This window comes from Symphalangus syndactylus, chromosome X (assembly GCF_028878055.3).
Source record: "Symphalangus syndactylus isolate Jambi chromosome X, NHGRI_mSymSyn1-v2.1_pri, whole genome shotgun sequence".
Lineage (NCBI taxonomy): Eukaryota > Metazoa > Chordata > Mammalia > Primates > Hylobatidae > Symphalangus > Symphalangus syndactylus.
In genome coordinates this window covers 108,092,417-108,106,441 of record NC_072447.2, presented here as the reverse complement: position 1 = coordinate 108,106,441, position 14,025 = coordinate 108,092,417, and the positions used below count along the sequence as shown (strand labels likewise).

The window sequence follows — 14,025 nt, the reverse complement described above, 5'->3', positions numbered from 1 at the left end:
TCAGAAACTGGCTCAAAGAGTTGCTTGTTTCCATCGACCTGAGTTTCTTAGAGTTCATTTCTAATTAAGCAATGAAAATGCTTGCCAACAGAATTAATTGGTCAGTCTAATCTCTTTTTTTCCACCCTTGCCAGTTTCTTCCATCTGCACCCAGTTGTCTTCAGCATGGGGGAGCAGAACCACTCTCCCAGGAAGGAGCTTCAGCACAGGACGCGAGCAGAGGCTCCAGGAAAGGAAAGCTGGCATTCCCAGGCCTACGCCCTTGGGGCCGTTTCCAACTTTATGTCTACTTTTCTGACCTTTCCTATCTATAAGGTTGTGTTCCGGCAACAGATCCATGCCATGGCAGTGTCAGAGGCTGTGAGACAGCTTTGGCATGAAGGTCCTCAATACTTCTACCGGGGAATCTACCCTCCTCTTCTGTCCAAGACGTTGCAAGGGACTCTTCTGTTTGGGACTTATGATAGCCTGCTGTGCTTTCTCTCTCCTGTTGGGCCACACACCCTGGGACACCGCTGGGCTGCAGGGCTCATGTCTGGTGTGGTGGAGGCTGTGGCACTCAGCCCCTTTGAAAGGGTGCAAAATGTGCTCCAGGATGGTCGCAAGCAAGCTCGCTTCCCCAGCACCTTCAGCATTCTCAAGGAATTCAACTCTTATGGGCTTTGGGGGCGGCTGTCACTGGGTTACTATCGTGGTTTCTGGCCTGTCCTGGCCAGGAACAGCCTGGGGAGTGCTCTATATTTTTCTTTCAAGGACCCCATCCAGGATGGCCTGGCAGAGCAAGGCCTGCCCCACTGGGTTCCTGCCTTGGTGTCTGGTAGTGTCAATGGAACAATCACCTGCCTAGTTCTGTATCCTCTGATTGTGCTGGTTGCTAATATGCAGTCCCACATTGGATGGCAGAACATGCCAAGCCTGTGGGCCTCTGCCCAGGATGTGTGGAACACTCGGGGCCGAAAGCTGCTCCTGATCTACCGTGGAGGCTCCCTGGTCATCCTAAGGTCCAGTGTGACATGGGGCCTCACTACAGCAATCCATGACTTCCTGCAGAGGAAGTCACACTCCAGGAAAGAGCTGAAGACTGACTAGCTGCAGAAAGTGTGGCATGGCAGCTTTGTTATTCTAAATCTTCCCTGGTTGGTTCTATATAGCTTACTTCTTTGGCTCGGTTGCCTAATACAGCCATCTTTTAGCATCTGTAAACTCATTGCATGGGAGAAGTTCCCAACTACCAACCTGTTGAGCCAGGACAAAGCCCAACGGGATTCCTTAGTCAAAAAGAAACGTTTGCCCCCGTCTCTCCACAGCTTCAGTAGCCTCAGAGCCAGGAAGCCTTTAAATAACGTGTAACCCAGATTAAGTGTCATTCCGTTAAGGAATTCCTTGGCAATAAGTGGAAACTTAAAAAGATGACCTTACTTAGGCACTTTGAGCTCTGGGACCCTCTAGGTGTCCTCCAGACCAAACTGAGTGGAACTCCAATTTCAAAGAACTATGCTTGATTCTTAGGATGGGAATTCCATAAAACTTCTCAGATGGCTACATTTTCATGATATTGTTCACTGCCTCTACCACCACCTCTCACTTCTCAAGGCTGTGGGTCCTACTTTCAGGGTAGCAGCTGTGGCTGGAAATCCGAAATTAGGCTTGCGTGAACTCGTCAGGTGCCACAAGAGCTAGTGGGGCTGGAGATGGGAGTGAGAAGAGGCGTGGCCCATGGATGGAAAGAATAAAAACTTTGAAAGAAAAGATTTAATTACATGCAAAATAGAAACATTTGCTATAGTCTGCTTGGTGTTATCTGCTAGGACATTTCTGAGAGCAAGGTGATAACATTGCCTAGAAACCATTTGAGTTTCCCTAAGAAACCTGGAAGTGAAGTGACCATATCTTTTCACAGATAATTGCATATTTTGTTGATGTGGTTAATGTAGTTACTATGACATAAATATCAGAAATCTTAGCCTGTCATTCAGAGCCATTCAAAATATGGTCGTCATATAACTTTCAACATATTGTCACTCCACTTACATAAACCCCAAACACTACCCATAATGAACTATTGTTCTCTCCCCAGACATTCCATGAACTTTCCCGTGGCCATACTTTGGCCCACACTATTCTTTCCACCTGCAGTGCTCCTTCTTCACGTGCCAGTCTACCAAAATCCTTCCAGTTCCTCGAAGCCCAGCTCAGAGGTCACCTTCTCTATGGAGCTCTTGATTTTCCCCAACTGAATGTGACGTTAGTCTCTGTGATGCCCCTTTCTTTTTTTTTTTTTTTTTTTTTGAGACGGAGTTTCGCTCTTGTTGCCCAGGCTGGAGTGCCAATGGCGTGATCTCGACTCACTGCAACCTCCGCCTCCCAGATTCAAGTGATTCTCCTGCCTCAGCCTCCCGAGTAGCTGGAATTACAGGCGCCCACCACCATGCCCGGCTAATTTTGTATTTTTAGTAGAGATGGGGTCTCTCCATGTTGGTCAGGCTGGTCTCGAACTCCCAACCTCATCAGGTGATCCACCCACCTTGGCCTCCCAAAGTGCTGGGATTACAGGCGTGAGCCACCGTACCCAGCCTCTGTGATGCCCCTTTCTAACAGCACTTCATACAGGGTACTGATTCCATTATGTCACTAATCTCATATGACCCTGTGTTCTTGTATTCTTCAATACCTCCTACTAGACTGTAAAACTCCTTGAAAGCAGGGATTCTTATATGCATTTTAAAATCTTCCATTGTGCCTAGGTGCTCAATAACGTTGGTCAAATTATTGAATTGATTATCAAGCTGTGATATGGTATATCCTCAGGGTGCTGTCCCTTGTACACGAAGATAAAGTTATTGACTCACTGTCAGCAAGACACATGCCTTTGGGCTGTGTTTTTGGTTTCTTTTAATAATCGATTTAGTTTTGTGCTAATGATAATGATGCTGCTGCTGATAATAATAATAACAATAAAAAAAATTACTTTCAACTGGCACATTTCATGAGTTTATATTACTGATGGCATGTTTGCTATTAGCACCAGTTCAGGAACTGAAATTTCACAAACAGACTCACACTGTATAACTGTACCATTTGTTTCAACTCTGGGATTTTGAGGATTTCCAAGATGACATGTGTTATAGTTTCCCCCTACAGACATCTTAGTAATGCCCTCCTCTTGCATCTCCTTACTGAACCAAATTTGTCCTGTATTTGTCTTACTTGGTTGTAGATTTAGCAGTGAGAACTTCTCACTGAATGCCACAGAAATTAAAGACACGGTTGTTGGAGGTATGATGTCAGACAGCATTTGCCACCAAGGTTGGCAGAAAATGGCTGGTCCAGGAGAGCTGAAGATGAATTTCCACATCTGCAGATCGGGATGTGTTGGGACAGTACTCAACTTGTGGATTCAAGGAAGTATGAACACAGGGTCTGCATAAGGAAAGGAAAAAGATGCATTTATCTCCCAAGTACACTGGTGATTTCCACTTATGTCATTCTGTCCATCCATGTCCCTTTCTTCATTTTAGCTTCTTATTTAAAAATAATTTCAAACATTTAAAAATGCTGCAAGCATAAATAAAGCTTAAAGAACACCCATGTCCCCTTTACCCTAATTCCCCTATTATTAATGTTTCTCCCCATTTGCTTTATTATGTAAGTGTGCACTCTGTCTATACACACACAGGATATTTTTTCCCTGAACTATCTGAGAGTTGCATACATCAATTTTCAATATTCCTAGATTCAATGTTTGTAGATCCAAATTATTTTTTAAAAGACTGTGTTTTATCTCTGACAATGGCACAGTTATTACAGAATATAATGAAATGAAAACTCACACGATATATGTGATATTGTGAAATATATACTTGGTCTTTGATCCTGTTTCCCGGCATACAACTCCTAAAATCCTTAGAATTTCCAAAGGGATATCTTTTTGTATGCTAATAATTGACTGATGGCTGGCAGCCCCTGGTTGCTTCAGGATGGGAACTGGTCACCAGGAAGACCAAGGCACCATTAGAGGGTCGGGACTTAACAGCCTCATTCCTGACCTCCAGGGAGGGGAGAGGGGTGGAAGGTTAAGTTGATCGCCAGTAGCCAATGATTTAATCAATCGTGCCTACGCAATGAAGCTTCCATAAAAACCCCAAAGCACTCGGTTTGGAGAGCTTCCAGATAGCTGAACATGTGGAGGTTCCTGGAGGGTGGTGCCCCAGGGAGGGCACGGAAGCTCTGAGCCCCTTCGGCAGTACCTCACCCTATGCATCTCTTCATCTGTATCCTTTGATATATCCTTTATAATAAGGTGGTAAACGTTAAGTATTTCCCTAAGTTCTGTGACCCTTTCTGGCAAATTAAACCCAAAGAAAGGGTCATGTGAACTCAAACTTGAAGCCCATCTGTCAGAAGTTCTGGAGGCTTGGATTTGCAACTGGTGTCTGAAGGGCCTGGGAAGAGTCTTGTGAGACCTAGTCCTCAGCTTGTGGGATATGACGCTATCTCCAGGTAGATTGTGTCAGAATGGAATTGGAGCACACCCATCTGGTGTTCGCTGCAGAACTGATTGCTCACTCAGTGTGTGGGAAAACCCCACACATCTGGACATGGAAGTATTCTGTGTTGATTGCTGTGGTGTAAAAGCAAAGGAAAAAGTTTGGGTATTTTCCCTTCAGCGTATATTTTAAAGCTAAATTGCTAATAATTGCTTAAATTTACTATATTTGCCTTTATAAAAACTTTACATTATGTATGTTGAAGCTTGAAGCTATGCAATTATAATATAAACATAGATTTACAACTAAAGCATGTTATAATTTAAATAATTGAGTTTTTCAAATCGGTTCATATGAAATCCCAGGCAATATTGTAAAATTATACAGACCTGTCAACTTTTTCCACTTAAAAGTTGTGAGCAAAATTTAAGGGCATAGTCGTTTTCAAGTAATTTTAAATGTCAATGTTAATATTTAGTTTAGTGATGTTAATGTAGCTATGTTTTCTGATATTAAAAATGACTTAGGAGTTGAGACCAATAAAATAAGGAGGTAATAAATATCTATATCTGTTTAAACACATAAAATATACAATTTAACGCTAAAATTACTTGGTATAAAAAGTCAAAAGAAAAAGAATAAAAAGCCATCGTACAACACAATATATGCATGATATATATTTTTATCTAAATATAAACTACATCAGCTTTTATAAAGCTCAAGTTGAAATAATAAGTAACGTTTTATGAAAAATCATTATATGGTATATTTTGACTTAATTTTGCTTTTACAATTTATTTTTAAACACTAAATAGCATTATAATTTTACTGGGATAACTACATATAGTGTAGTATATTAAAGTTAATAAAATAACGTTGCATATGAGAGAAAAAGCGTAATAAATCAGAAACAATATAAAAAGCTTTCAGAAAAGATAAAAATACTGTATTTCTCTAGTCTGTTCACTCTCCAGTGTCTCTGGTTCTTTCATATCATCTTCCTTTCCTCAAATCTTTTAATACTCCCTCCCTCATCATTTCCAACTAGTGACCCTACTTTCTATTTCATTAAGAAAACAGATACATTCAGAAGAGAACTGCCAGTTTAAAGAACATTTACAAAGCCATCACTCATGTAATAACCAGCCAGAGTAAGAAATAGAACCCTTTAATAACCTACTCTTCTCCCCCCACCACTGATGACATCCCTCCTTCCATCTTAGGTGTAGCCCCCATGCTGACTTTTGTAATGATAATTTCTTTGCTTTTGTTTATAAGTTTTCTTCCTTACAAGCATCCCTAAACAACAGTTTTGTTTTACAGATGTTCAAACATTAAATGCTTTTTAAACTTGGAATTGTGACTATCTTGTTTCACTCCACATTGCTTGTGAGACTCACTGATATTGCAGATAGCTGTAGTTGATCCATTTTTATTGTTGTACAGTTCACCACTGTATAAATATACCATGATTTATTCATGATAACTTTGAGGAACATTCTGGTTGTTTGCAGGTTTTATTTTTACAGTTCATTAGTTTTATTGATGTATAATAATTGTATATGTTTATGGGGTATATGTGATATTTTGATACATGTGTACAATGTGTAATGATCAAATCAAGCTAATTGGGATATCCATCAGCTCAAACATTTATCATTTCTTTGCATTGAGAACATTCCAAATCTTCTCTTCTAGCTATTTTGAAATACACAATAAATTGAATACTGTGGTCACTCTGTTGTGCTGTTAAACACTAGATCTTATTCCTTCTCTCTAACTGTATTTTTGCACCCATTAACCAATCTCTCTTCATTCGCCCCTCTGCAGTACCCTTCCCAGCCTCTGGTAATCACAGTTCTACTCTCCACCTCCTTGAGATCAACTTTTTTAGCTCCCACATATGAGTGAGGACATGTGATATTTGTCTTTCTGTGCTTGGCTTATTTCACTTCACATAAAATCCTCCAAGCTCATCTATGTTGCCACAAATGACAGGATTGCATTCTTTTTTTTTTATAGCTGAATACTATTAAATCATGTAGATATATCACATTTTCTTTACCCATTTATTTATTGATGGACACTTAGGTTGATTTCATAACTTGGATATTGTAAATAGTGCTGCAATAAACATAAGAGTGCAGATATCTCTTCAATATACTGTTAAAAAAAATTTTTTGGATATATGCCCAGCAGCAAGATTGCTGAATCATAATAGTAGTGCTATTTTTAGTTTTTTGAGGGACACCCATACCGCTTTCCATAATGGCTGCACCATCTTACATTCCCAATAACAGTGTATGAGAGTTCCCCTTTCTCCACATCCTTGCCAGATTCTGTTTTGTTTTGTCTTTTTGATAATGGCCATTTTAACTGGGGTGAGATGAAACCTAATTTTTGACTGTTACAAAACGGTGCTACTATCAATGTTCTTGGTAGTGTGTATAAACACAGGTATCTCTAGGGCACTTATGTAAGAATGGAATTACTGGTTTATGGAATACGAGCACCTTCAATTTAATTGCATGATGCCTAACTTCCTCATGGCATGTACCAATTCACACTCTTACTAGCCAGGTTTAACAATTCCCATTCCTCCACCTGCTGGCCAACACTTGGTATTACCAGACTTCTTAATTTTTGCCTATCTAGTTGGTGTAAATGGCATCTCTTAATTTGATTTTCCTGATGACTAATAATGTTGAGCATCTTTTCACATGCCTATTGAACATTAGGATTTCCTCTTTTGTGAAGCATTTATTCTAGACATTTGTCATTTTTTCCTGTTGAGTTGTATGACTTTTTCAAATTAATTTGTAGAAGTTATTTAATTTTAGTTCTTCTTTATATATGTTCCATACATCTCTCCCCACCTTGTCACTTATTTTTCCATTTTAGTGATTTCTTTTGATAAACATAAGTTCTAATTATAAGATAGATATCGAAGTTATCAATCTCTTTTTACGGTAAGTGCTTTTGTGTCTTTTCAAAGGAATCTTTCTATACTCCAATATCATGAAGATATTCCTTTATACTATAATAAAATTTACAATTTTTATGGTTTCGACTTTCATATTTGGGTTTTTAATATACTTGGAATTAATTTTCGTGTAGCATATGAGAATAGAGGTCTAATTTTTTTCCTTATGAATATCCAATGCCCTAATATCATTTGTTGAAAAGTCTTTCCTTCTCCCATTCAGTTACAATGCCAACTCTGTCAAATATCAAGTTTTCATATATTATTGGGACTATTTCTGACCTGTCTGTTCTATTCCATCAGTTTATTTATCTAACCTTGTGCCAGTACAGCATTGCCTTATTACCTGTAACAGCAATAATAATAAATGTCTTGATATCTGATAGGGAAAGTCTTCCTACCTCATTCTTATTCCTCAAGAGTTTCTTAACTATTCTTATTAATATGTACAGAAATAGATGCTGAGATTTTCTTTTCACAAAATTACTGCTGAGATTTTAATTTCAGCAAAACTTAACTGTTGAGGGTTTGTTTGTTTGTTTGTTTTCGAGACGAAGTCTCACTCTGTTGCCGAAGCTGGAGTGCAGTGGCGCGATCTCGGCTCACTGCAACCTCCACTTCCTATGTTCCAGCGATTTTCCTCCATCAGCCTCCCGAGTAGCTGGGACTACAGGCAGGCACCACCATACCCAGCTAATTTTTGTATTTTTAGTAGAGATGGGGTTTCACTATGTTGGCCAGGCTGGTCTTGAACTCCTGACCTCGTGATCCACCAGCCTCAGCCTCCCAAAGTGCTGAGATTGCAGGCGTGGGCCACCGTGCCCGGCCAACTGTTGAGTTTTAATGTAAACAAAAATAATGGTTGAAATTCTAATTTTAATGTTTCTCCAAGTTTCATAATATCCTTCATAGTGTTCAATATATCTTTTTTGGGATTTTTATTTGTTGCTTACTTTGTTAAACAATTACCAACAGTAAAGCGGATTATCATAAATGGGATTATTATGAGTTTCTTACATATAATGTCCTTCTATTTTAAGAGAAAAAATATATATCTGTTAAGAAATCAATTTATATGTGTTGATGCCTCATGTTGACATATTCAGTATAACATATTAACATAATGTACTATGTTATTATCTATAAAGATGCCACTAATTCCTTAGGTTTTCAAAAAGTAAACAGCAAACCTTAAAACATTTATTATGATAATGGAGATGGAGTACAAAAAAGGTCAACTCTGAGATAGAGTACATGAAAGCTCAAGATACCTGTATCCAACTGCCTACTCGATATTCTCACTGACATATAGGCATTCCAAACTTACTATGTCAAGATTAAACTCTTTATTCTCCCTAACAGTGTGTCCCTAGCCTTCCCACTTCCAATGGTATCATCATTTTCTGGTACTTTCAGCACAAAGGGTACTAACATATAGGGAACTTGACTCTCTACTCATCACTCTATTTCCAGTGCCCAGACTATCATGCACATAGTAAGTGCTCAATAGATATTTATAGAATGAATGAATGAATGGGTCCCGCCCTCCAAACATGTTTGATTAAAAATCATTCAACAATATACACATAGTAGTATATGAAAACCCGCCAAAAGACTTCTGTCCTTAATTTTCAATTATTAGACCCACAGCCTTAGTTCAGTCTCTTCTTATTTTATACCCGAACAACTGCCACAACTATTTTCAGTGGATTTTCTTGTCACCGTCCAATGTGAATAGCTTACAAGATAAAATCCAAACCACTCAGCATGACATTCAAGGTCCTCCATAATCTGACACCAGCCTACTTTTTTCACCTGATTTTCCTCTGCTTAAATATTATGAAACTTGATGTCCCAACCACATAAGACTACCGGATGTTTCCCAAGTGTGCCCTACATTTCTCTTTGTTCTTTTCCCCTCTTCCTGTAATTCCATTGCACCCATTTCTTCCTTCAACAAATGCTATCCATTTTTAAAGGCCCAATTCAAATGTCATTTCCTCTATGCAGGCTTCTTGGACTCCCTCAGGTAGAATTAGATTTCTTTCTTTTCCACTTACCCCTGGTACTTATTAACCTTGATGTAACATTTAAAATCATAGATGTCATAGAATTATTAGACTTAGAAGTGGTCTTGATGAACATGTGGTCTGACTTTTTCATGCTATCAAGGGCCAGAGCTAGAAGAATCCAGTTCTTTTGATTTGCCTTGCCTCATGATTATTTGTGTCTTTATATATATACATATGTATATACATATATACACATATATAAATATATACATATAAATATATATACATATATAAATATATATACATATATAAATATATATACATATATAAATATATATATATATTTTTTTGAGACAGAGTCTCACTCTGTTGCCAAGGCTGGAGTGCAGTGGCACGATCTCGGCTTACTGCAACCTCCACTTCCCGGGTTAAAGCGATTTTCCTGCCTCAGCCTCCCGAGTATCTAGGAATACAGGCGCGTGCCACCACGCCTAGCAAATTTTGTATTTTTAGTAGAGACAGGGTTTTGCCATGTTGGCCAGGCCTGTCTCCAACTCCTGACCTCAAGTGATCCTCCTGCCTCAGCCTCACCAAGTGCTGGGATTACAGGCGTGAGCCACTGCACCCGGCCTATTTGTGTATATACTTTTTATTCTCTACCTGACATGTCACTGGGCAGAAATAGGGTCTCATTCATCTTTGTGTTCTTCATGATACTTAATACAATCTATTGCACATAGTGGATATACAGTAAGTATGTTTTAATTGACTTGAGATCACAGGGATGGATAAAGTAGAGGTAGCATTCATAGTATTGTACTCTGTACCAGGTACCATGCCAAAGTTTTACAAGAATTACCTGACTGATCACACAGTCCTATAAGATAAGCAGCATTTCTAGCTTTACTTGCCCAATATTTCATAGCCAGTAAGTTGTAGAATCTGGACCAGAATCCAAATTCCATTGGCTCTAGATACTTTGCTCTTAGTCATTGTGCTATAGTGCAAAACAGCAAGGTGGGGACTCAAAGATTTTGAGTTTAGAATGTGATTGATGGATGAATTTGGCATGAAAGACTAACTTTTATTTCCTGGAGGACATAGCAGCTAGGTTTGGGAAGATAGTTTGGGACTATATTGTGGAAGACTCTGAATGCCAGGCATGGTATCAGAAGTTACCTCCCTTCCCCAGCTCTCCGTCTGCACCAGTCTAGATCACTGTCTGAGGCTCAACTCAAACACTACTTATTGTTTGAAGACGTCCAGAATCTTCCAAGTCACGATGAATTGCCCCTACTCCCACAGCACTTTGTTCATACCTTTGTTATGATACATAATATCACTTTCTTTTTTTTTTTTACTTTTTTTTTTGATGGAGCCTTGCTCTGTTACCCAGGCTGGAGTGCAGTGGCATGATCTCGCCTACCCTGGGTTCATGTGATTCTCCCACCTCAGCCTCTGAGTAGCTGGGACTACAGGTGTGCACCACCATGCCCAGCTAGTTTTTGTATTTTTAGTAAAGACGAGGTTTTACTATGTTGACCAGGCTGTTCTTGAACTCCTGACCTCAGGTGATCCATCAGCCTCGGCCTCCCAAAGTGCTGGGATTACAGGCGTGAGCCACCGGTGCCTGGCCAATATGACTTTCTTAACAGAAATATTTTGCGGCTCCATTTGTCTTCTTCACATTTTATAAATTCCTTGAGAGCAGGCACTTTATTTATGATTGTATACCTCTTTTTATTTAGCAACTGATACATAGTAGATGCTTGTCTTAGTCCATTTTGTGTTGCTATAAGTGAATACCTGAAACTGGGCAATTTACAAAGAAAAGAGGTTTATTTAGCTCATGGTTCTGCACGCTGGGAAGTTTAAGATTGGGCAGCTGCATCTGGTACCTTCTGATGAGGGCCTTGTACTGTGGCAAAACATGGCAGAGAAATGGAAGGGAAACCAGGTCCCTGCAAAGACAGTAAAATACAAAACACAAGAGGCAACCTCGCTTTAAAATAACTTGTACTTGCATAACCAATCCAGTCCCACAAAGAGTAAGAACTGACTCACTCCCACCAGACTGCTTTAATCCCTTCATGAGAGTGAATCCCTAATGACCCAGAAGGCTGTTAAAGGTTCCACCCCCTCTCAACACTGTTACATTGGGGACCAAGTCTCAATATGAGTTTTGGTGGGCACAAATCATATTTAAATCATAACAATGCTCAATAAATATTAGTTGAATTAAATGTTTCATTGGGAGAATATAGACATGGGTGAGGCATGGTTTCTGCTTTCAAGATAAGCCAACATTCTATCAAGGGAAATAGTACATTATTCCATATGAGAAGCTATACTAATGACATGTATAGGCGTGTGGAATTCAGCAATCAATTAGAAAATGCAATAGGAAAAATAACCCATTTATGATATTCCCAAAATCTATAAGGCAGCTAGGAAGATAGCTAACAAAGATGTATAAGCCATTATGCAGAAAAGTATGAGATTGTACTAAAGGAAATTTAATAAAAATCGGAAAGTGGAGGAATATATTTGTCAGGAACTACAAAAAGTCTAGAATTTGACCCTATTTACAAACTTACAAATTAGCTTGACACACAGTTTCAGGTATTCTGTCAGAAGACATGAGAATCTTGGGTGAGAGGCAGAGGACTTTATTACTCAGAAAAAGCAGTAGCTAGAACTTTCTGTTGGCTTGTGTTTGTACCCAATGCCCCCCAAATCCCACAAGGGAAATGCAAAGGACCAATGATGGATGGCTGCACAGTGGATTGCATTACAGGAAAGAAACAATACATTTGGAGGATCCACTGCTTTTATAGAAAATGGAAATAAGCCGGCTCTTTGTGACGTTTCCTCATCCTTCAGGGTTTCTCACTGCAAACATGGCCCTGAGAATGGCCAAGGTGGAGTCTTCAGTGCCTTACATTTTTTGGCATACTCAGAAAGAACATTCATGAATGCTTAGGGACCATGATGGGTTGTGTTTCCCAACAATACTCCATTTGTATGTGGGGAGACTTTAAGTGAGCAAATTGGTAATTCTTCTCAAATTAATCCATAAATCCAATATTATTCCAATCAAAATATTAACAGGCCAACTTTTGCGGAATTTGAAACATTGATTACAAAATTAGAAAAGGCGCATATAGTAAATTGTTATATGAAAGAAGTGACTTTGCAAAGGAGTGAAAAAAGGATGAATAATTTAATAAATGTGATTGGGACAGTTGTTTCCCTTCTTGAAGAAAAATCTAGATCCATGCCTTATATAAAATAAAGTCTAGATGTATAAAAGACCAAAGTATACAACCAAAATCTTAAAACCAATAAAAAATCATGTCCTCAGAATAGAGAGTTTCCTAAACAAAATCCCAAAACATAAGTTTTAAAGGAAAATATCAATATATTTGATTCCACAAACATTGTATAATAAAAGACATGAGAAATAACATTAGTGTTAAAAGATGAGCAATCATTGGTACAAGCTTTTTGGAAAACTAGTTTGCTCTATCTACTGAAGCTGAACCTATGCATTCCCTATGACCAGAAACTCCATTTCTTGGTATATACCCAAGAAAAATGCATATGTATATTCACTAAAGACATTATGAATATGCTCATAACCGCATTATTTGTAATAGCCCCAAACTGAAAAAAACAAGTGTCCACCAACAGTAGAATGAATAAATAAATTGTGGTATACATTAAAACGTAGCAATAAAGGAGAATAACTACAATTACAAATTCATGACAACGTGGGTGAATCTCACAAACCTAATGTTGAGCAAAAGAAGCCAGACACAGAGGAGTATATACTGAAAGATCCCATTTATTTAAAGCAGAAAAGGCAAAACTAATTGTCAGGAGAGTGGTTATCATCCTTGGGCATAGTGACTGGAAAGGGGCACAAAAGAAGCTTGTGGTGGGGTGGGGGGAGGTTGGTAATGTACTGTGTCTTGATCTGAGAGCTGGTTATATGGGTGTCTTTACTTTGTGAACATTTATCAAGATATACACCTAAGATGTGTATGTATGTATATTGTACTTAAATAAAACATTTTGAAAATCTGCCTAACAGGATAGTTTCTTATATATGGCTCTCACCAGTAGAGTTGCATGCATACCAAAAGTCATGTTTTTTCCTCAAACAGGGTTATTCCAGTTATACTTGCTGTAAATGAACATAATATGGATTCGAAAAAGAAAACCAGCAACAGATTTAGAGAAACTTTTTGCAAAATATATTGCTTACCAATAATTAGATACAGAATATGTGAAGAACCCCTAAGAAGCAATACTTAAAAAACAAACAACTTATAGGAAAAATAGGTAAATGACCTGAAAACGTACTTCACAGAAGAGGAAAGGTATATAACCAGGAAACCTATAAAAAGATGCTCATCCTCGTTCATGTCTTTTTCAGGGACATGGATGAAGCTGGAAACCATCATTCTCAGCAAACCAACACAGGAACAGAAATCAAACACTGCATGTTCTCACTCATAAGTGGGAGTTGAACAATGAG

The 14,025-nt window shown here is 38.6% G+C and overlaps 1 protein-coding gene and 1 long non-coding RNA gene across 6 annotated transcripts in view; one reads left to right on the top strand and one right to left on the bottom strand.

Annotated features, from left to right (window-relative positions):
- SLC25A53 (solute carrier family 25 member 53) overlaps nucleotides 1–2,980 on the top strand; it is a 54,329-nt gene extending 51,349 nt beyond the window's left edge. For all 5 annotated transcript variants that reach the window (XM_055266940.2, XM_055266939.2, XM_055266938.2 and 2 more), the window contains one exon: nucleotides 135–2,980. In XM_055266940.2, the coding sequence (XP_055122915.1) occupies nucleotides 166–1,089 (924 nt within the window). In that variant the 5' untranslated portion in view covers nucleotides 135–165 and the 3' untranslated portion in view covers nucleotides 1,090–2,980. The remainder of the gene's footprint in view (nucleotides 1–134) is intronic.
- Nucleotides 2,852–14,025, bottom strand: part of LOC129475074 (uncharacterized) — a 25,856-nt gene continuing 14,682 nt past the window's right edge. Inside the window, exon 2 of the long non-coding RNA XR_008654749.2 lies at nucleotides 2,852–3,420. This is a non-coding gene — a long non-coding RNA (uncharacterized lncRNA). The remainder of the gene's footprint in view (nucleotides 3,421–14,025) is intronic.